This window comes from Aquarana catesbeiana, linkage group LG02, assembly GCF_042186555.1.
Source record: "Aquarana catesbeiana isolate 2022-GZ linkage group LG02, ASM4218655v1, whole genome shotgun sequence".
NCBI lineage: Eukaryota > Metazoa > Chordata > Amphibia > Anura > Ranidae > Aquarana > Aquarana catesbeiana.
Window position 1 is genome coordinate 110,731,501 of NC_133325.1, and position 24,001 is coordinate 110,755,501.

The 24,001-nt window shown below is 43.5% G+C and overlaps 1 protein-coding gene across 2 annotated transcripts in view; it reads right to left on the bottom strand.

Moving 5' to 3' along the window:
• The window catches only part of B3GLCT (beta 3-glucosyltransferase), a 1,077,075-nt gene that overhangs the window by 152,716 nt on the left and 900,358 nt on the right, over nucleotides 1-24,001 (bottom strand). For both annotated transcript variants that reach the window (XM_073613355.1, XM_073613354.1), the window contains exons 10-11: nucleotides 18,639-18,708; nucleotides 1,986-2,099 (exon numbers count right to left, since the gene is read on the bottom strand). In XM_073613355.1, the coding sequence (XP_073469456.1) occupies nucleotides 1,986-2,099; nucleotides 18,639-18,708 (184 nt within the window). The remainder of the gene's footprint in view (nucleotides 1-1,985; nucleotides 2,100-18,638; nucleotides 18,709-24,001) is intronic.

Here is a 24,001-nt window from a genome sequence, read left to right on the forward strand (position 1 = left end):
GTTACAACTATATATTCTCCCCTGCAAGTTGCGGGGGTTAAACCCTTTCAGATTGCTCAGCGGAAATGGGTAAAGGAAATGCCTGGGTTGTCAGAGGGGTGGGAAGAGGCCTCAGAGGCGTGCTTCCTTGACCTTATTGGATCAAATGACCAATATGTACAATTTAAATTCATACATCAGTTGCATTATACTCCTGCCAGGCTGGCCCATATGGGATATGATTCCGCAGCTTCCTGCATTAGGTGTGGCTTCTCTGAAGCTGGATACATGCATATGTTTTGGTCCTGCCCTGTCCTGTCCACCTTCTGGAGGGACTTATTTTCTTTCTTTTTTTGAAAACACACTTCAAATACAGGTGCCCTGCACCCCGGAGGTTGGACTATTGGGTGTGTTGAATGACTTTATACACAGGACTCATACTCGAATTCTTGTCCGTATAATACTGTTTTATGCTAGAAAGTTAATTTTGATGCAATGGAAGAATGCAACTGCTCAAGATGTGCAAAAATTGTACCGTATGATGAATAAAGTTATACCAATTTTCAAACTGGTCTACAAGGGTAGGGCCTGCCCTATAAAGTTTACTAAGATCTGGCAGCCCTGGCTTGACATAGCGGATTCCTTTTGGAAGGATACTCCGCTCTCACAACAATAACCAACTCTGGCCTCCCCTGGACGAATTTTAGTAAATCTGGGTAGCCATGGCCTCTGGGTTGGCGGGCCTTATATGTAATAAAACCGGAGGGGCGGGGGAGGTGAGGCTGGGACTATGTTTGTCTCATTGTGCGAATGTGTGTTGAGATGTGTGTGTGCGGTGTGCATGTTGTGTGAACAGAAGTATTTCTACTGCATATAGCACTTGGATATATGACAGCTGGACCCCATGTGGTCCACACTCATTGACCTTTCATACCTAGGGGTAAAGTTCATTCCTCCGTTGAGGATTCTGAAAGTAATATATACAACTGTAGTAATGGGCCCCTGTTGGGCTAAAATACTTTCTATTCTATTTTGTAAAAAGGATTTGCTTATGGATACATCTGTAATGTATGAACCTGTAAACTATTTTCTATCAAAACAAATAAAAACTATTTAAAAAAAAAAAACACTGTAGCTGCTGACTTTAAATAAGTACTTACCTGTCCTGGGTGCCCACGATGTCGGCCGCCCGAGGTCGACCCATCCCTCGGCTCCCGGCACCGCCATCCTAGGTAAGGGAAACAGGCAGTGGAGCCTTTGCGGCTTCACTGTCAGTTTCCAACTGCGTACGCGCGTGCGACGCGGCGCTCTGTGAATGCCCTGTGGTGTTCTGGGAACACACACAGTTCCCAGAAGACAACGGGGCCGCTTACCGAGGAGCAGAAGACGCCGCGGAATAGGAAGAGGAAGATTAGGAAGACTGCCTAGCAACAAGGGTTTAGGTAAGTTTAAAATTTTTTTTTTTTCCAATTTTTTTTCCAATTTTTTTTAGGATTTTTGGTGTAATTTTTTTTTTCAGGGTGGCCCTCCACTTTAAGTAATAAATTTGAGATAAGAAAACTTGAGAAAGAATTCCCTCTTTTCAGATAAAATGAATGCATCGGACATAATAAGCTCATAGATGAAATAATATAAGAACACTTGGACAGTGACCTAACTTCTCTTTGCACATCCACACTGTAGGTGATCTGCACCTTGGACATATATAGTGGAGTCGAGTCACATTGGAGATGTGGGAGTTTTTCCTGTGCTGGGAGAGTGCTTTAACCAAAGATAAGATATGATGTAATTGTTTATGTAATGCATTTAGATGAACTTTATATATGAGTATATGAAACATCAATGTTCAAAATGTTAAAGCAAAATCACTCTATATTACAGAAGGTGTAAAAATCCCTGAAGAAGAAATTACTTACGCTTATATTTCAAAACACGTTGCATACCCCCATCTACTGGGAACCATCCACAAGTTCATAATTGATGGTGAAGTAACACAATTAATTTACCTCTTTCAACATTTGGTATCCCTAAATCTACTGTTGGGATAGTGGGGTCTGTATGATCACTGTAATACTCGAGGTGTACAGCTTCCTTCTCCCATGTCTGCTTGACAACAGGTACTGCAAATAAACACAGATATATCATAGGATAAAAGAGACATGATACAACAACAATAATGAAACAAAGTCCTCTATACACTACTCTATGTGTTAGGTCACATTGTAGAAGGACTGCACCTATTTTTAGTGGTGGCTAAAAACTGAGGTCTCACCAGTCACTTGCTATCTAAATCTTCTTCCCACCTTACAGAACTGTACTGGTTAGTATACACCATTTTAATACATCAGCAGGTCCTAATTAAATGGTAATTTCAGTAAGTGGACAAGCAAGGGTATGCACAAATATTACAACCAGCTACTCACAAAGACTAGCAAAAATGGCAGTGTACTTTAAACTTGATATGTAACATGTTACTGCTTAGCTTAAAAAATATAATTTATATTTTAAAGTGTATTTATAGCCAATTAATAGGTTCATATAGAGTAGAGAAGAAAAACTCCTGTCAGGTTTTTTATTGGTGTCTCTTTTCACGCTGGGAAGAATAACCCTCCCTATTTCAATTACTGACCATTGTCACCATGACAGAAAGATTGGAACTCCAAACTTTCACATTTGCCACCAGAACAAGATGGGATGGTAAATATTCCAATGGGGACACGTATTCTAGTGGCAACTGTCTGAGAGGGGAAATCCTCTCAATCTATAGTGTTTTTTCTTTCACTTGCTCTTGCGTTCCAAGGCTGGGAAAGGAAATCTCCCCAATGGAAAACAGACAGATAACATTTACTTTAAATGAAACTATAGTGGTTTTGGATTCAATTTAATTTTAAACTTGTGTAAGTATATATACTTTAAATCTGATACTTATTTCTATTTTAACTCTAAAATCTCTAATGCCTGATGCGTCCATGACTCAAAGAGCATTATTGGTTTTCTAATAAGAGAGAGTAGCATGTTTTCAGACAGTATCTCTCTCATTAAGGTTCTATTCGTACTATGCCCCACAATACAGTGTGATTCATAAAGAAGTATACAGTTTCCAGATCCTGTAAAACAGTAACAGTTGAAAACATGGGCCACAACTGAGAACCATTAGGTAGATGTACTCATAAAGTTTGTGTCCCGCTACTGAGGAAAGTGAGGTGACTAGTCAGTCAAAATGGCAGCGTCTGCAGTGAAGGCGTTTTGTGTTCTTGAATTGAGCAAAACGGAATCTGTAACTGTTGTGCAACGGTATTTTCGATTCGGAAAAGAACCTCCAACCAGAAAATCTATCTACGCTTAGCAGAAAAACATTTGAAACTATGGGCTGTTTGTGCAAACCTAAAAGCCCCCTAAGGCAAATGTGTTCTGTGCTGTGTCCAAAAAAGTGTACGGTCCCTTCTTTTTTCATAAGAAAACTGTCACAGGTGGCTCTTTTCTGGATATGTTAAGTCTTTGGTTGATGCCACAGTTGTAAGACCACAGTGACAACTTTATTCTCCAACTGGATGGTGCACCACCACAATGGTCGACATGCGAGATGAAAATCTTCCTCACCGATTGATTGGATGAGCCGCGGAATACAACATGGCACTGACCAAATGGCCACCCAGAAGTCCTGACTTAACCCCTTGTGACATTTTCCTGTGGGGGTACGTAAAGGACAAGGTATTTGTCCCTCCCCGCTGATCCAGTGTAGCTGAAACAGCGTATCACAGCCACTATCACTGCACTTGATTCAGATATCTTAACTCACGTTTGGGCAGAAAAATTGATTACCGGCTCGATGTGTGTCATGTGACTAAGGGTGCACACATAGAACATCTGTGACTGTCTAAAAAATTTGAAACATTCCCCTACAATTCTGTTACAGGTAACATAAAATATCTTACATTGTTCTTGTTTTATAGTGCATTGAAATGGTATACTTCTTTATGAATCACACTGTAATGTGTGTGCAGGTAATGTGCACTGGTATATGACATTTTATCACTATAGGATGGGCACAGTGTCAGCGCTGTAGTGTTTTTTGGTCATGCTTTAATGTAACACACAATAATGTGCAAAAGTAAAACGTTAAAATACATTTTTCAAATACCACAGTGGTGTGAATGGGCCTTTTATAAAGCCTGTGCATACTCTTCTGTAAAAGGGAGGTAGAAAGCAGGGGTGTATCCCTCTTCTGCCCCTTTTTTTGTGTAAACATGAGGATATTGAGCCAATGAGCTTTATAAACAATTGGCTTTGTCAGCTGAGGACCAGAATAGCCTAGAAAACATGAAAATGAGCCTGGATCAATGTAAATGTAAGTTATTCATAAGCAAGATCTCGTCATGTTTGCATGAATAAAAATAACACATCTAAAGATGACGTATACTGTAGAAGTTGTGCTGAAAAATTGAAGCAGAGGGCAAATGTCTAGTCATCGGTATTGACTGTGGGCTCCCTTCTGTTTATCTTTTCTCCTTTACTAGTGTAGCACCCTCTACCTTTAGGTAGGTGCTAGAGTGAGATTCTTCTGGGTTTAAAGCTTTCAGTGTAGGTAAATTTGGCCAGGCCTGTGCTTTAGGCTGCGCCTGGTTGTTTTGATTTGGGACTGGGAGTGTTTGGTGTAGTGGTGGGTGTGACCACCTGTGCTCTGATTAAGAGGCGCCTCCCCTGCTTTCAGGAAGATTGTTCTGGAAGAGAGGTTGGACCTGACATTTGAGTGGCAGGCAGCTCATGTGAGGTATTGGCAGGGGGCAAGCCTCTCATATAAGCTGAGGTCATATGCTGCCAGGGAGGAGTTCGGATGGTGCAGGATGAGAGAATGGAGTTTTAGGAAGCTACCGCAGGGCGGCCATACGTGGGGGTGTGCCGGGCGCGGAGGAGGGATGGAGGAGCTACTAGGAAGTATTCCTGGATAAAGACCTTCATAATGGAGTTGGTGTCAAGCTGCTGTGACCGGGGAACACAGGACTTGTACACAGGAGAAGGACGGTGAAGGAGAACTAACAGTAGGACTGAGAGGAGAATAGATCAACGTTCTGTGACCGAAGAACACAGAACTTGCCCTTTGGAGAAGGTCAGTGTGAGAGAAGCAAAAGGAGAAGTTAAGAGTAGTGCAGACTGCTGTGGCTGGGGAACGCAGCGTTTACAGTTATGGACTGGCTGGGAACAGTAGTCCGCCTATTATCATGTGCTAGGCCGTCGGGGGGAGGTACCATGTATCTCTGGCCTAGTAAAGCACACTGGTAATACCTTTCAAAAGACTGTGTAGCTGCCAAACTCACTGAGCCACCAGGGAAAGGCTTTGTATGCCTCTGGCTTATTGATTTGCTGAAGCAACACCATTACGGTCTGCAAGCTGGGGTTATTCAGAGTGATCCCTTCTTGTTTCAATGGCAGTGAAGCAACAGTAATCTAACAGTTTTGCAGTGGAGGATTTGTACAAGAGACGTGGTATTCTGCAGGAGTCAGTGCAGAGGAGGAGGAGCAATAGTCTGCAGAGGAGATATGCAGACTGTGAATGTTAGAGGTGCATCATTTCAAGGCTAAAGCTGCTAATCAATGTCTTACCCATGTGATGACAATACAATAAGTGCTATGGGCATCCCATATCTTCCGATACCCCACCCAAGTTGTATCCCGCAATAAACGCAACAAAACTACGCAAATGACTGCTCATTGTCTCAAATGATATATGGAGGTCTGGCAGCAGGGTGATTGGCGAATTGTTTGTCAGGAGTGCTCGTCACCATGGCTACATTAGTTTATAATGATTTGTTGTGCACTGTAGCTCTGTGTGTAGGTGTCCTTCCTGGCAGAGGAGCAGGGCTTAGCGTTTTCATGTCAAAGCAGCTCCCCTAATGACTAATGAGTAAGTATAAAGGTACAAATGTAGATGCCTAAAAATTCTAAATCCACAACTAGATAAAGTGTTGAATATCTTAACTCATATGGTTAACTAGCATCATCAGATGAAAAGCATCTATACTTATTTTTTTATTTAACCTCTAATAAAATGTTTAGGGATATAAAAAAGGGGGGGAGAAAGGGGGGGGGGGTTGTTATTTTTATTTATTTTATTTGTATGGTTTGTTGGTTCTATTGGCCTCTACCAAGATATTTATGAACCTGATACAATACGTGAGCACAGAATTTGAATCTGGTGGCTTCCCTCCTTCCTGCTATCATGTTGTTAATGTCATGTACTATTCATGTTACCTATGTTATATTTACTACTACAGTGGGGACGGAAAGTATTCAGACCCCCTTACATTTTTCACTCTTTGTTATATTGCAGCCATTTGCTAAAATCATTTAAGTTCATTTTTTTCCTCATTAATGTATACACAGCACCCAATATTCACAGAAAAACACAGAATTGTTGACATTTTTGCAGATTTATTAAAAAAGAAAAACTGAAATATCACATGGTCCTAAGTATTCAGACCCTTTGCTGTGACACTCATATATTTAACTCAGGTGCTGTCCATTTCTTCTGATCATCCTTGGGATGGTTCTACACCTTCATTTGAGTCCAGCTGTGTTTGATTATACTGATTGGACTTGATTGGGAAAGCAACACACCTGTTTATATAAGACCTTACAGCTCACAGTGCATGTCAGAGCAAATGAGAATCATGAGGTCAAAGGAACTGCCTGAAGAGCTCAGAGACAGAATTGTGGCAAGGCACAGATCTGGCCAAGGTCACAAAAAATTTCTGCTGCACTTAAGGTTCCTAAGAGCACAGTGGCCTCCATAATCCTTAAATGGAAGACGTTTGGGATGACCAGAACCCTTCCTAGAGCTGGCCGTCTGGCCAAACTGAGCTATCAGGGGAGAAGGGCCTTGTTGAGAGAGGTAAAGAAGAACCCAAAGATCACTGTGGCTGAGCTCCAGAGATGCAGTCGGGAGATGGGAGAAAGTTGTAGAAAGTCAACCATCACTGCAGCCCCTCACCAGTCAGCCCTTTTTGGCAGAGTGGCCCGATGGAAGCCTCTCCTCAGTGCAAGACACATGAAAGCCTGCATGGAGTTTGCTAAAAAACACCTGAAGGACTCTAAGATGGTGAGAAATAAGATTCTTTGGTCTGATGAGACCAAGATAGAACATTTTGGCCTTAATTCTAAGAGGTATGTGTGGAGAAAACCAGGCACTGCTCATCACCTGTCCAATACAGTTCCAGCAGTGAAGCATGGTGGTGGCAGCATCATGCTGTAGGGGTGTTTTTCAGCTGCAGGGACAGGACGACTGGTTGCAATCGAGGGAAAGATGAATGCGGCCAAGTACAGGGATATCCTGGACGAAAACCTTCTCCAGAGTGCTCAGGACCTCAGACTGGGCCGAAGGTTTACCTTCCAACAAGACAATGACCCTAAGCACACAGCTAAAATAACGAAGGAGTGGCTTCACAATAACTCCGAGACTGTTCTTGAATGGCCCAGCCAGAGCCCTGACTTAAACCCAATTGAGCATCTCTGGAGAGACCTAAAAATGGCTGTCCATCAACGTTTACCATCCAACCTGACGGAACTGGAGAGGATCTGCAAGAAGGAATGGCAGAGGATCCCCAAATCCAGGTGTGAAAAACTTGTTGCATCTTTCCCAAAAAGACTCATGGCTGTATTAGATCAAAAGGGTGCTTCTACTAAATACTGAGCAAAGGGTCTGAATACTTAGGACCATGTGATATTTCAGTTTTTCTTTTTTAATAAATCTGCAAAAATGTCAACAATTCTGTGTTTTTCTGTCAATATGGGGTGCTGTGTGTACATTAATGAGGAAAAAAAATGAACTTAAATGATTTTAGCAAATGGCTGCAATATAACAAAGAGTGAAAAATTTAAGGGGGTCGGAATACTTTCTGTCCCCACTGTATATGATTGTTATGTTTAATAAACCTCATAATCTTCATAATCATGCTACTGGTTTATGTTATGTTACTATGTACATGCCATAACACTATGTGATTGGGTTATTTACCATTATTTATCCATCAGTCACTCTCTGTTCACGTTGTTCATTTCGGCCGCATACTTCATACAAAGTCCCAAACTCCTCTTCTTCCTTTTCAAAATGTTTAGGGAGTTCCTCTTGTGGACATCTTTAGGAACTTCTAAGAGCCCTTGCAGACTGGGGCAGGCAGGCGTCGGTGGTAAAGCGGCACTATTTTTAGCGCCGCTTTATCATTGTTTTAGCGGCACTATTCGGCCACTAGCAGGGCAGTTTTAACCATCGCTAGTGGCTGAAAAAGAGTATACACCGATCCTACAGCGCTGCAAAGATGCAGCTTGCAGGACTTTTTTTTACCGTCCTGCAAGCGGACCGCTCCAGTGTGAAAGCCCTCGGGCTTTCACGTTGGAAAGACAGGAGAGGCTCTTTACAGGCGTTATTTTTAGCGATGCAACGCCTGTAAAGTGCCTCAGTGTGAAAGGGGTCTAACTGTATCCTTCACCGCATGTGGGATTTAAGGTCTGAATTTTCTTCGGTCTATGTGTGGATTTGTTATATTCTGATTTATAGGATAGATGATCATACATATAATCCAGGTGAGGTTTTACTTGCCTGTAGTAGTCATTTCACAAGGATTCCCATATAGTTACATAGTTACACAGTAGGTGAGGTTGAAAAAAGACACAAGTCCATCAAGTTTTTTTTTAATTTTAACTTTAGTGCCCTATTTAGGAGCACAAAAGTCCAGCAGCCCTTGTGTTACCCCGATTTCGACTCTAGAATAGATAAGTATAGGCATCGTTCCTTTTATAGGGTAGATAGAATATATATACATACATAAATAATAGTGCACTTCTGGTTACTATGCAAGAAATGAAATACGGAAAATGTATCAGTGTACAATCAGAGAATTGTCAGGGCTGGGCTCTCAGCCTTCTCTTCTCAGTGCTCAGGTTGCTCAGTTGTTGGTTAATTGCCAGCACTAATCGTTCCACAGTGGCTCACCTGGTGATCATTTTCTGCTCGTCAGTTGAGCCTACAACCAGCCCTTCTGGCTATTTAAACTGCCTGTTTCATTCCTTCCATGCCTTTGCCTTGGTCAAACAAATCTGGAGACTCTCTGCTGTGTTCCTGTTGAAGACTTGCCTGGCTGACGTCCCTTCTGGTTCCTGATCCTGTCTGTTGCCTCCAACTACGCTGATCTCTGGCTTCCTGATTTACTGGCTTGTTCTGACTACCCGCTTTGGCTACCATACCCTAGCTATGTTTTGACTACATTTACTATTTGTACCATTTTATTAAAAGATGTGCTTTTAACTGTATTTTCTCTTTCAATCTGATTCATGGTTCCTGACAAGAATTGAATAGTCCATAAAGTTCAATATGGAAATAAGTCCATGTGCCAATAGCAATGAAAGCATATAGTGGAATTAAGGTGTATCAAATCCTTTTCAAGATAATGATATATACTACCGGGTGGCAAACAATGTGAATTGTTAAGGAATTTCACCATACACACGTGCCCTCCACCGTAATCAAGCCTCTTATCAGATGGTATGATCCCCAATTACAGAGATCAAACAAATATGAGAAATAATGGACCCTCTGGGTCTCATGTGTGTTTGATCTATGTAATTGAGGATCACAACCATCTGCTGGTAAGAAGCTTGATTACAGTGCAGCAGGGACATGAGGTGAGGTCAGTGGCTGGTGAGGCAATGGCTAGTATCAGAGCCAGATACACACAGGTTACATACACTGCAAACGTTAGAGCGAAAGCAATAATTCTAGCACTAGACCTCCTCTGTAACTCTAAACATGTAACCTGAAAAAAATTTTAAAGCGCCGCCTATGGAGATTTTTAAGTACTGAAGTTTGGCGCCATTCCACTAGTGTGCGCCATTTTAAAGTATGACATGTTAGGTATCTATTTACTCAGCGTAACATCATCTTTCATAGTATACAAACAAATCAGGGTAACATCAGTGTCTTTTATTCATGAAACAGTTTCTTTCCAAAAAAAAAATGCATTTGAAAAATTGGTGCGCAAATACCGTGTAACATAAAATATTGCAACGATTTTCTAGCAAAAAAATTATGATTTTACATGTAGGAGAGAAGTGTCAGAATTGGCCAGGGGCTAATTACCATAAGTAATATACAAATAATTATTCTATATTGTTTTTAAGGTACTGTACTATATTTTCAAAAAACTGTACTCAAGCAGGTGGCTTAACGGAAAAATTACTGACGTTTGAAATTATAACTAATAAATTATGTTATAACATATATAGCATAATAATATATGATTTAGCTTGATTAAAACAGTACCTTTTCAGCAGCAAAAGATTCTCATTCTCCCTCGTAACTGTGTGTGAAAAACATGGGATTATGGGTAGGTAAATCTTATACCCATAAACCCATGTTTTTTTCTTCTAGTTAGGAGGTCTGAGCTGGAAGGGAGTATGTGTCTTTTAGACACATGCCCCCTTCTATGACACTGCAGTGAGACGCGTGCCTCCACTGCAGCATTTTTATTGGACAGCTGGGGCCAATGGTACTTTAACATTGGTCCAAGTCTCCAAGCTGCCTATTGAGCTCAGTGCCTCTGAAAAGAAGTGAGAGGCACTGTGAGCTCATCCTCTCAGTCTGCTGCAAACAGAGTGTGCCAGCTGGTATTTAAACTGGCTGCTCTGTATGTAGCTTCTGACAGGCTGCGCAAGGAGCCCCTTATCTCCGAAACCATAGGTCCTAAGAGCCCCAGTGGTGGAGTAGGACTTCGGCTAGATAACACCCCCCCCAAATTTGGGGTCTCTGTGACCCCAGGTCACTGAGCTACGACCCTCGAAGCGTGATCATTTTTTTTTTCATGTTTATGTCCCCTGACTGCACGTCCCTGCGGTGGAGGGCACGTGTTTATGATGGAATTCCTTAACAACTCATGTGGTTTGCCACCTGGTGGGATATATCATTATCTTGAGAAGAATTAAATACACCTTCATTCCACTATATGCTTTCATTGCTATTGGCACACAGACTTACTTCCATATTGAACTTTATGGAATATTCATTTCTCTGTTTGATTGTATGTTGATACATTTTCAGTATTTCATTTCTTACATAGTAACCAGAAGCGCACTATTATTTATGTACATATATATTTTCACATCACTTTTGGTATTCAGGTGATATATACGTGCAGCTCTTTGATAACTTATTACACTCATTACACACTTATTACACAGCGTAGAAACACACTTTTGTTTAAAAAGGTTAGAATAGGCTTAGAAAGAGGGTGGAAGCAGGTTTAGGCTCAGTTAGGTTTTGACTGGAATTACACTTTACACTCCCTAAAAGTAAAAGTTTAGCTTTTTTTCAGATTTTAATACATTAGGGAAAAGTTAGAACCCCTGCTGGGTTCTTACAGCCATCCACATCCATCTTTGCAGTTGCTTCATTTTATAGTGACTAAGCCAACTGGGATAGGAGTGCGAGGAAATAAAGAAATAAAACATAATTGGGATAGGGTTGGGACCTCTGCCCGGTTTATTTTTTGTGGTTTGTGACCCCCGGGGAAGCCTTTTACTTGTTGCCCTAATTACTGGGGCAATATGAGACACAAAGTTAAAATCTCCTTAATTGGTAAGCCAGACAGCAGGAAAATGTTGGAGGACCAGGCTAAAACCCTTCCAATTCTATTATAAATGTTAAAAGGTTTGAATACATTTGTACTTTAAGGACCAGCCACCGCAGTTGTACTGCTGCAGGTTGGCTCTCCGGGACGAATCGCCGTCGTACGTTGGCCGCTTTAAAACCACTAGGGGGGTGCACGCCCCGCAGGAGCTGATGCGCGTGGCCGATGGCCACGATGTCCGCCAGCCACCTGGGATCACTCCTGAGAGAGACAGAATGGGGATCTGTCAATGTAAACAGACAGATCCACATTCTGTCAGGGGAGGATAGACAGATCTGCTTTTCCTAGTGATTAGGAACAACGATCTGTCTCCTCCTCTAGTCACGACACTGCCCCCACAGTTAGAAACACCTCCCTAGGGAACACTTAACCCCTTGATCGCCCCCTAGTGTTAACCTCTTCCCTGCCAGTGACATTTATACAGTAATCAGTATCTATTTTTAGCTCAGATCACTGTATAAATGTCACTGGTCCCCAAAAAAGTGTCAAAAGTGTCCAATCTGTCCGCCGCAATGTCGTAGTCCTGCTAAAAATCACTGATCACCGCCATTACTAGTAAAAAAAAAAAATAATAACAAAATGCCATAAATCTATCCCCTATTTTGTAGATACTATAACTTTTGCGCAAACCAATCAATATACGCTTATTGCAATTTTTGTAAAAAGACTACATATTGGCCTAAACCGATGAAGAAATTTGTTTTTTTACATTTTTTTTTTTGGATATTTATTATAGCAAAAAGTAAAAAATATAGTTTTTTTTTCAAAATTGTTGGTCTTTTTTTGTTTATAGCGCAACAAAAAAAAAACGCAGAGATCAAATACCACCAAAAGAAAGCTCTATTTGTGGGGAAAAAAAGGATGTCAATTTTGTTTGGGTACAGTGTCGCACGTCCACGGAATTGTCAGTTAAAGCGACGCAGTGCCATATTGCAAAAATTGGCCTGGTCATTAAGGGGACAAATCCTTCCAGTCCTTAACCACTTGCCGACCGCCTAACGTATATATACGTCGGCAGAATGGCACGGGCAGGCAGAATCACGTACCTGTACGTGATCTGCCTCCCGCGGGCGGGGGGTCCGATCGGACCCCCCCCCGGTGCCATCGGCGGTCGGCATCTGACTGGGAGCGTCGGGAGGCGAGGGGGAGACCATCCGATCGTGGCCCCCCCCTCGCGATCGCTCCCAGCCAATGGGAATCCTCCTCTGCCTGTGTGTAGTTTCACACAGGCAGAGGATGTGATGTCATCTCTCCTCGGTCTGGCAGTTTCCGTCCAGCGCCGAGGAGAGAAGACATGTAAGTCCACACAACACAAACACACACAGTAGAACATGCCAGGCATACTTTACACCCCCGATCCCCCCCCGATCGCCCCCCGATCCCCCCCCAATCACCCCCCCCCCCCCCTGTCACAAACTGACATTAGCAGTATTTTTTTTTTTTTTTTCTGATTACTGCATAGTGTCAGTTTGTGACAGTTACAGTGTTAGGGCAGTGAATATTACCCCCCTTTAGGTCTAGGGTACCCCCCTAACCCCCCCTAATAAAGTTTTAACCCCTTGATCACCCCCTGTCACCAGTGTCACTAAGCGATCATTTTTCTGATCGCTGTATTAGTGTCGCTGGTGACGCTAGTTAGTGAGGTAAATATTTAGGTTCGCCGTCAGCGTTTTATAGCGACAGGGACCCCCATATACTATCTAATAAATGTTTTAACCCCTTGATTGCCCCCTAGTTAACCCTTTCACCACTGATCACCGTATAACTGTTACGAGTGACGCTGGTTAGTTCGTTTATTTTTTATAGTGTCAGGGCACCCGCCGTTTATTACCGAATAAAGGTTTAGCCCCCTGATCGCCCAGCGGTGATATGCGTCGCCCCAGGCAGCGTCAGATTAGCGCCAGTACCGCTAACACCCACGCACGCAGCATACGCCTCCCTTAGTGGTATAGTATCTGTACGGATCAATATCTGATCCAATCAGATCTATACTAGCGTCCCCAGCAGTTTAGGGTTCCCGAAAACGCAGTGTTAGCGGGATCAGCCCAGATACCCGCTAGCACCTGCGTTTTGCCCCTCTGCCCGGCCCACCCAAGTGCAGTATCGATCGATCACTGTCACTTACAAAACACTAAACGCATAACTGCAGCGTTCGCATAGTCAGGCCTGATCCCTGCGATCGCTAACAGTTTTCTTGGTAGCGTTTTGGTGAACTGGCAAGCACCAGCCCCAGGCAGCGTCAGATTAGCGCCAGTACCGCTAACACCCACGCACGCACCGTACACCTCCCTTAGTGGTATAGTATCTGATCGGATCAATATCTGATCTGATCAGATCTATACTAGCGTCCCCAGCAGTTTAGGGTTCCCACAAACGCAGTGTTAGCGGGATCAGCCCAGATACCTGCTAGCACCTGCGTTTTGCCCCTCCGCCCGGCCCAGCCCAGCCCACCCAAGTGCAGTATCGATCGATCACTGACACTTACAAAACACTAAACGCATAACTGCAGCGTTCGCAGAGTCAGGCCTGATTCCTGCGATCGCTAACAGTTTTTCTGGTAGCGTTTTGGTGAACTGGCAAGCACCAGCCCCAGGCAGCGTCAGGTTAGCGCCAGTACCGCTAACACCCACGCACACAGCATACGCCTCCCTTAGTGGTATAGTATCTGATCGGATCAATATCTGATCCGATCAGATCTATACTAGCGTCCCCAGCAGTTTAGGGTTCCCACAAACGCAGTGTTAGCGGGATCAGCCCAGATACCTGCTAGCACCTGCGTTTTGCCCCTCCGCCCGGCCCAGCCCAGCCCACCCAAGTGCAGTATCGATCGATCACTGTCACTTACAAAACACTAAACGCATAACTGCAGCGTTCGCAGAGTCAGGCCTGATCCTTGCGATCGCTAACAGTTTTTTTGGTAGCGTTTTGGTGAACTGGCAAGCACCAGCGGCCTAGTACACCCCGGTCGTAGTCAAACCAGCACTGCAGTAACACTTGGTGACGTGGCGAGTCCCATAAGTGCAGTTCAAGCTGGTGAGGTGGCAAGCACAAGTAGTGTCCCGCTGCCACCAAGAAGACAAACACAGGCCCGTCGTGCCCATAGTGCCCTTCCTGCTGCATTCGCCAATCCTAATTGGGAACCCACCGCTTCTGCAGCGCCCGTACTTCCCCCATTCACATCCCCAATCAAATGCAGTCGGCTGCATGAGAGGCATTTTCTTTATGTCCTCCCGAGTACCCCTACCCAACGAACCCCCCCCAAAAAAGATGTGTCTGCAGCAAGCGCGGATATAGGCGTGACACCCGCTATCATTGTCCCTCCTGTCCTGACAATCCTGGTCTTTGCATTGGTGAATATTTTGAACGCTACTATGCACTAGTTGAGTATTAGCGTAGGGTACAGCATTCCACAGACTAGGACACACTTTCACAGGGTCTCCCAAGATGCCATCGCATTTTGAGAGACCCGAACCTGGAACCGGTTACAGTTATAAAAGTTAGTTACAAAAAAAAGTGTAAAAAAAAAAAAAAACACATACAAAAATATAAAATAAAAAAAAAAATAGTTGTCGTTTTATTGTTCTTTCTCTCTCTATTCTCTCTCTCTATTGTTCTGTTCTTTTTTACTGTATTCTATTCTGCAATGTTTTATTGTTATTATGTTTTATCATGTTTGCTTTTCAGGTATGCAATTTTTTATACCTTACCGTTTACTGTGCTTTATTGTTAACCATTTTTTTGTCTTCAGGTACGCCATTCACGACTTTGAGTGGTTATACCAGAATGATGCCTGCAGGTTTAGGTATCATCTTGGTATCATTCTTTTCAGCCAGCGGTCGGCTTTCATGTAAAAGCAATCCTAGCGGCTAATTAGCCTCTAGACTGCTTTTACAAGCAGTGGGAGGGAATGCCCCTCCCCCCCCAACGTCTTCCGTGTTTTTCTCTGGCTCTCCTGTCTCAACAGGGAACCTGAAAATGCAGCCGGTGATTCAGCCAGCTGACCATAGAGCTGATCAGAGACCAGAGTGGCTCCAAACATCTCTATGGCCTAAGAAACCGGAAGCTACGAGCATTTTATGACTTAGATTTCGCCGGATGTAAACAGCGCCATTGGGAAATTGGGAAAGCATTTTATCACACGATCTTGGTGTGGTCAGATGCTTTGAGGGCAGAGGAGAAATCTAGGGTCTAATAGACCCCAATTTTTGCAAAAAAGAGTACCTGTCACTACCTATTGCTATGATAGGGGATATTTACATTCCCTGAGATAACAATAAAAATGATTAAAAAAAAAAAAAAATGAAAGGAACAGTTTAAAAATAAGATAAAAAAATAATAATAATAAAGAAAAAAAAAAAAAAAAAAAAAAAAGCACCCCTGTCCCCCCTGCTCTCGCGCTAAGGCGAACGCAAGCGTCGGTCTGGCGTCAAATGTAAACAGCAATTGCACCATGCATGTGAGGTATCGCCGCGAAGGTCAGATCGAGGGCAGTAAGTTTAGCAGTAGACCTCCTCTGTAAATCTAAAGTGGTAACCTGTAAAGGCTTTTAAAGGCTTTTAAAAATGTATTTAGTTTGTCGCCACTGCACGTTTGTGCGCAATTTTAAAGCATGTCATGTTTGGTATCCATGTACTCGGCCTAAGATCATCTTTTTTATTTCATCAAACATTTGGGCAATATAGTGTGTTTTAGTGCATTAAAATGTAAAAAAGTGTGTTTTTTCCCCAAAAAATGCGTTTGAAAAATCGCTGCGCAAATACTGTGTGAAAAAAAAAAATGAAACACCCACCATTTTAATCTGTAGGGCATTTGCTTTAAAAAAAATATATAATGTTTGGGGGTTCAAAGTAATTTTCTTGCAAAAAAAAATTATTTTTTTATGTAAACAATAAGTGTCAGAAAGGGCTTTGTCTTCAAGTGGTTAGAAGTGTGGGTGATGTGTGACATAAGCTTCTAGATGTTGTGCATAAAATGCCAGGACAGTTCAAAACCCCCCCAAATGACCCCATTTTGGAAAGTAGACACCCCAAGCTATTTGCTGAGAGTCATGTTGAGTCCATGGAATAATTTATATTGTGACACAAGTTGCGGGAAAGAGACAATTTTTTATTTTTTTTATTTTTTTTTGCGCAAAGTTGTCACTAAATGATATATTGCTCAAACATGCCATGGGAATATGTGAAATTACACCCCAAAATACATTCTGCTGCTTCTCCTGAGTACGGGGATACCACATGTGTGGGACTTTTTGGGAGCCTAGCCGCGTACGGGACCCCGAAAACCAAGCACCGCCTTCAGGCTTTCTAAGGCCGTAAATTTTTGATTTCACTCTTCACTGCCTATCACAGTTTCGGAGGCCATGGAATGCCCAGGTGGCAAAAAAACCCCCCAAATGACCCCATTTTGGAAAGTAGACACCCCAAGCTATTTGATGAGAGGTATAGTGAGTATTTTGCAGACCTCACTTTTTGTCACAAAGTTTTGAAAATTGAAAAAAGAAAAAAAAAAATTTTTTTTCTCGTCTTTCTTTATTTTCAAAAACAAATGAGAGCTGCAAAATACTCACCATGCCTCTCAGCAAATAGCTTGGGGTGTCTACTTTCCAAAATGGGGTCATTTGGGGGGGTTTGTGCCACCTGGGCATTCCATGGCCTCCGAAACTGTGATAGGCAGTGAGGAGTAAAATCAAAAATGTACGCCCTTAGAAATCCTGAAGGCAGTGATTGGTTTTCGGGGTCCCGTACGCGGCTAGGCTCCCAAAAAGTCCCACACATGTGGTATCCCCATACTCAGGAGAAGCAGCTAAATGTATTTTGGGGTGCAATTCCACATATGCCCATGGCCTGTGTGAGCAATATATCATTTAGTGACAACTTTGTGCAAAAAAAAAAAAAAAAAAAAAAAATTTGTCACTTTCCCGCAACTTGTGTCAAAATATAAAACATTCCATGGACTCAACATGCCTCAAAGCAAATAGCTTGGGGTGTCTACTTTCCAAAATGGGGTCATTTAGGGGGGTTTTATGTCATCTGGGCATTTTATGGCCTTCAAAACTGTGATAGGTAGTGAGGAGTAAAATCAAAAATGTACGCCCTTAGAAATCCTGAAGGCAGTGATTGGTTTTCGGGGCCCCGTACGCGGCTAGGCTCCCAAAAAGTCTCACACATGTGGTATCCCCATACTCAGGAGAAGCAGCTAAATGTATTTTGGGGTGCAATTCCACATATGCCCATGGCCTGTGTGAGCAATATATCATTTAGTGACAACTTTTTGTAATTTTTTTTTTTTTTTTTTTTTTTTTGTCATTGTTCAATCACTTGGGACAAAAAAAATGAATATTCAATGGGCTCAACATGCCTCTCAGCAAATTCCTTGGGGTGTCTACTTTCCAAAATGGGGTCATTTGTGGGGGTTTTGTACTGCCCTGCCATTTTAGCACCTCAAGAAACGACATAGGCAGTCATAAATTAAAGGCTGTGTAAATTCCAGAAAATGTACCCTAGTTTGTAGACGCTATAACTTTTGCGCAAACCAATAAATATACACTTATTGACATTTTTTTTACCAAAGACATGTGGCCGAATACATTTTGGCCTAAATGTATGACTAAAATTGAGTTTATTGGATTTTTTTTAGAACAAAAAGTAGAAAATATCATTTTTTTTCAAAATTTTCGGTCTTTTTCCGTGTATAGCGCAAAAAATAAAAACGGCAGAGGTGATCAAATACTATCAAAAGAAAGCTCTATTTGTGGGAAGAAAAGGACGCAAATTTCGTTTGGGTACAGCATTGCATGACCGCGCAATTAGCAGTTAAAGCGACGCAGTGCCGAATTGTAAAAAGTGCTCTGGTCAGGAAGGGGGTAAAACCTTCCGGGGCTGAAGTGGTTAAGTAGCTAAGTTTGTATATGTTGAGGTATCTAATAATATAAATTTAAGACAGCCAAAGAGCAAACTATATACGATACCAGAGAAGAAGACATACTTCTGTCTTTGTGGAATTTTTTGCACGTTTTTACAGCCACAAACAGGTCATCCTTCTTCACAGGGTTGCCCTAAAACAAAGCAAAAGGAGAAGTAAGGCTAGGTTCACACTGTCCACACAGTAAAGTATTTTAAAGACTAGGCAGCTGTCATCGTAGGCTTTGATTGAGCTCTGGCAGGGAGCGGGGGTGGGGGGGGGGGATATGTTTACCCATTGATAACACACACATTGCTGGGAAAATCAGCAACAATCCAACCTGTGCGTTAGAACTAGCCTTGTTTGCAAAGGAAACAGTCCCAACAGAAAAAAGGCAGGTGATACCATTTCAGAAACATATTTCTCCCTAGTCACATCTGCCATAATAATCTGCTAGTTTTCTATGGGATCTGTACCTTCAATAAATGTGACCTTTTCATATATAGCACAGGTTTTAAAGCCAAACCCCAGGTTTACTATCACTTTAAAAGAGAAGTGTGGGAATTAAAAATAAACATTTATACTCACCCGATGCTGCAGCTGTCTCCCGCCAGCCCTACACCAAGCACTAAGCGATCAAAGACCACTGACCGATCAGTTCTCGGGTCTGCTCTGAGCATAGAGCGGTGACTATCAGTCACCACTTTGTGCTCTACCACTCCTGTGCTCACTGGAGAGCTGGGCTGTAGAGGGGGAAGGCATGGCTAGCTCAGGCTCTCAGTGGAGTTGGCTGAATTTGGGTCACAGGAGTGCAGAACTAATTGCACTCCCATGACCTACAGTAGAAGAATAGGCAAAAGAGCTTTGGCCATACATCTCCTTTAAATAGTTTGGGACAAGCTTGTCCAAGAGGCTTTTCTAATTGACTGAGGTGGAAATTGCGTCATCAATCATACAACTCTCCAGTCAGGCCCAAAGAAACTATTTAATCACAGTAAACCTGGAGTTTATCTTTAATGGTTTCTGATTTTTTCTATCAAACTACAAAGGTCTCCTCCAAAATACCAACAACATTCCTCTGCTGAATTACTCTGCAATGAGCGTAAAGTTAACAAAGTAAAAGTATACCATATTTTTAGGTAGAGAGAAGATGCAAGATGCATATGTTTTAGCTTTTTAAATGATCTGCATTTAAATAGGCTCATTGGGGGATGTGGTGCTCTGCAGGTAAGCACAGTGCAATGCTACTACTCGGCATTCCTGTAACAGTTGTTTTGAATGTGCTCTAAAAGCACAGTTTAGCTAAGACTACAAGCAAGGAGATGCATTCCTACTTTTCAACCTACGACAAAGAATGAATCAGCATGGGGGGCCTGATGTGAGATACATTTTGAAATGAAAATAAAAAAGGAACATATGGGTGACCGCACACAGGAAGGGATGGGCTGAACGGATCCCTGTTCAGTTCGCACCAGAAATTTCGAACACTGCGAAAGTTTGGACACGAATAACGAACCCCATTAAAGTCAATGGGACCCGAACATCAAAATTCAAAAGTGCCCATTTTGACGGCTTATATGTAAGTGATTTGGCATGCAATTGTTATAGGGGTTCGGGTCCTGCCCTGGGGGACATGTATCAATGAAAAAAAAAGTTTGTGAAAAACGTCATTTTTAAATGAGCAGGGATTTTTTTGATTTTTAAAGTGAAAGCACAAAAATGAAAAATTCCTTCCAATATAGTGCCTGTGGGGTCCTCTTAGTCTACCTGTAAAGTGGCAGATCTGAACCATGTCTAGAATCTGCTGCAGCAATAATTGCATTTATAAAGCCAAAAAAATGACATTTTCCCTGCAAGCTGCCTTTATTTTGCTCAGCAACAGCTGGGGAGCCAGTGTGTATGATGAGGCCACAATGTAGTGCACTGGGAACAAGATTTGAGATTTTTTGGATACATTCTGGTATCACTTTGACTTTGGATAGAAGTAACAGGTGCAGAAAAATTGGTTTTAGATGTCGGTGGTGCCTTCCCACCGTAACCCTATAGAGGTACTCTTGATGAAAGCAAGAATTGGCCTTGCTGCAAAAAATTGCAATGATATGCACCTGTCAAACAGGTGCAGAAAAATTTCTCTTTGGGTGTCGGGGGCGCCTTCCCACTGTAATCCTATAGAGGTGCACTTGATGAAGGCAAAAAAAAAATTGCAATGATATGCACCTGTCAAACCGGTGCTGAAAAATTGGTCTTTGGGTGTTAATTGGGCCCATGAAACCTATACCAAAAACATTCTTCCAGATGAAATGATTGAACACTCTCAAAGCTAGGCAGCCTCAAAGTCCTGCAGAGATTCCACATCCCAAAAAGACTTAATCAGTGACATTGGCATCAGGGGCTTCATAGCTAGTAATCCAGGACTGATTCATTTTTATAAAAGTCAAAGGGTCCATGGAGTCTGTATGATCAGTAACGAAATCTCCTGCAGCACTGAACGCCCATTCTGAAAGCACACTGGATGCAGGGCAGCCCAACAACTCAATACATACTGGGCAAGTTCTGGCCAGTGGTCTATTCTCATGACCCATTAAGTCAGTGGATCATCAACTGGAAAGCTCTCCATCTCTGTTCTGGCCCCGAGGTAATCGTCCACCATCTGATGCAGACACTGCTGATGGGATGTGGAAGCTGACAGCCCTGGGCAGCGAGGACTAAAAAAATTCCGAAATGCCTCACTTAGGCGGACGCCTTATCCCAACGCTCCTCTCTTGACCAACAGAAGACTCAAAACAACGTTTTCCATGACACTGTTACCTACTGGAGTCAGGAAAAATGTTCAATAAAATCCTCTTCAACGTGTCCTCAACAGATTTTATCTTCTGCCCTCTCTGTGTGGACTGGATGAGTTCTGAGACCTTCCCCTCATAACGGTGGTCAAGGAGGGTTGTCAACCAGTAATCATCCTTCTCCTTTATGCCATGTATTCTTGGGTCTTTTCGCAGGCTTTGAAGCATGAGGTTACCCATGCGCCATGCGCCTCAAATTTGCCGAGGCTTAAGAAGCAGACTCCTCGGGGTCACTCAGGATGACAGTATCTGGAACTTCCTCCTCCCAGCCACGTACTGGGATTGGAAAGCCATCGCTTACAGATTGACGCATGTCTTCCTCTTCTTCAAAGCCTATGAAAGTGCCAGAATCCTCCTCCTCATCATCCTCCCCTCTCTCCTCCTGTGTGTTCTGTGACATAGGAATGATAGTGTCTGGATAAAGTGGGCCTTGAGAGGAAAGGAAGACCTCCTCTTCCTCCTGCTGCTATGCCTCCAGTGCCCTATCCATAATGCCATGCAGAGTCTGCTCCAGCAGGCACACAACAGGGATTGTGACACTGATGCATGCACTGTCACGGCTCACCATCCTTGTGGCCTCCTCAAATGGTGACAATACTGTGCATGCATCCTTAATGATCATCCAGTGGCTTGGGTAAAAAAAAGCCGAGGCAGGTTTATGGGCAGGTGGAATTCCCGCTGAATTTCAGCCAACCAAGCACTGGCTGTTTATGACCACCTGAAATGGCTACAGACTCTCCTGGCCAGCTTTAGCACATCATGCAACCCTGGGTACGTATTTAGGAAACACTGCACCACCAAATTGAAGACATGGCACATGTGTCAACTTTCCCTGTCTAAGGGCGGACAGGAGGTTTGAGCCATTATCGTACACCACCAATCCTGGCTCCAGCTGGCATGGTGTGAACCACCTCTGGGCCTGTCCCTGCAGAGCTGCAAGAATCCCTGCTCCGGTGTGGTTCCTGTCCCCTAAATACACCAGCTGAAGCACTGCATGGAACCTCTTTAGCCTGACTCATGGAATAGCACTTTGAACGCTTAGGGGGTACCTGATGTTCATAGGACAATTTTGAAAAGGAGGGCATGGAGGTGGCGGAGGAGGAGGAGGGGGTAGCGCTCACAGGTCTGGCATCATCACCCCCAGCTGTATGGAGATGTGGGGGCACAACAAGCTGCAGCACCGAGCCCTGTCCTGCATCCTTTCGAGTTGCAAGCAGCGTTACCCGGTGTGCTTTGAACTAAATATATATTTCCTGCCCATGCTTGCTGGACCACGTGTCAGCAGCAAGGTGGATTTTACGGCTGACTGTCTTGTCCAATGATGCCAGAACATTCCCTTCCACGTGATGGTAGAGAGATGGAATGGCCTTACGTGAAAAGTAGTAGCGACTGGGAACCTGCCATTGTGGTACAGCACATTGTGCAAATTCACGGAAGGGGGCAGAATCCACCAGGCTGAAACTCAAAAGTTGGAGAGCCAAGAGCTTTGACAAGCTTGTATTTAGATGCTGGGCATGTGGGTAGCAGGGACTGTATTTTTTCTGCTGCAGCAGATGAGGCAGAGAAATTTGCCGGCTACAGTCTTCAGCTGTTGGTGTGCTGCTGGGACCTGGCACACCGTGTGCTATACCATCATCCCTGTCAGTGGAGGCTGCTGAGAGGTAATGACTCGGTATAGCAGGGGCAGACTGAAGTGGGTAAGGAGGAGGAGGAGGAACAGATTTGTGCCCCTTTTGTGTGGCTTTTAGGTGTTCTTGCCAACGGCCTGAGTGGTTGGATGTTAAATGCCTTGTTAGGCATGTGGTACCCAAATTGTTGGTGTTTTTGCCACGTTTGATGTGCCCGAGACACATTTTGCAGTTAGCAACAGTGTGATCTGCTGCAAATGTGCTGAAAAAGGCCCAGACAGCTGAGCTTTGGGGAGTGGGCCGGGAGATAACAGCTGCAGAATGTGGAATAGGGTGGCTGCTCTCTACCCTTTCTTGATGTTGGCCTCCTTGAGGAAGTGCCACCTCACCTTCAGTTTCCTCCTCTGCTCTATCAGGCACCCAAGTCGCATCAGTAACCTCATCATCATCATCTCCTCCATCATCATCATTACCACTGGAGACAACTTGGCAATACGCTGCGGCTGGGGGAACATGAATGCCAATTTGTCTACCAGTGTTTTCCCCTCTCTCTAGGCCCATGTTCTTGTCATCCTCAACCTCAGAACCAACATCTGAATCCAGTAATGGCTGGGCATCATCAAGGAGCAAGTGGCTGACACTGTGGTCAAATAACTCAGCTGACTCATCCATGGCTGATGTTGGGGCTATTGCAGGAATAGATGTGGACAAGGCGGCAGGTTTATCTACTCTGGCAACTGCAGGGGACTGCACACTTGTCTCTGCTTGAGTGACAGAGGATGAGGAAGGGTTAGTAAGCAAGTCCACCACCTTCTCTGCATGCTGTGGCAGGATAGCATGGGCAAACTCACTCACAAAGGAACGGATGCCCTGCCTGAGGACTGACCACCGCGTCCACCTTTGCCTGTGGACACATTTGTTGCTGGCCCCTTACAGTGCCAAGGGAACAACTGCCTCTCCTTGTTATCCTTCCAGATAT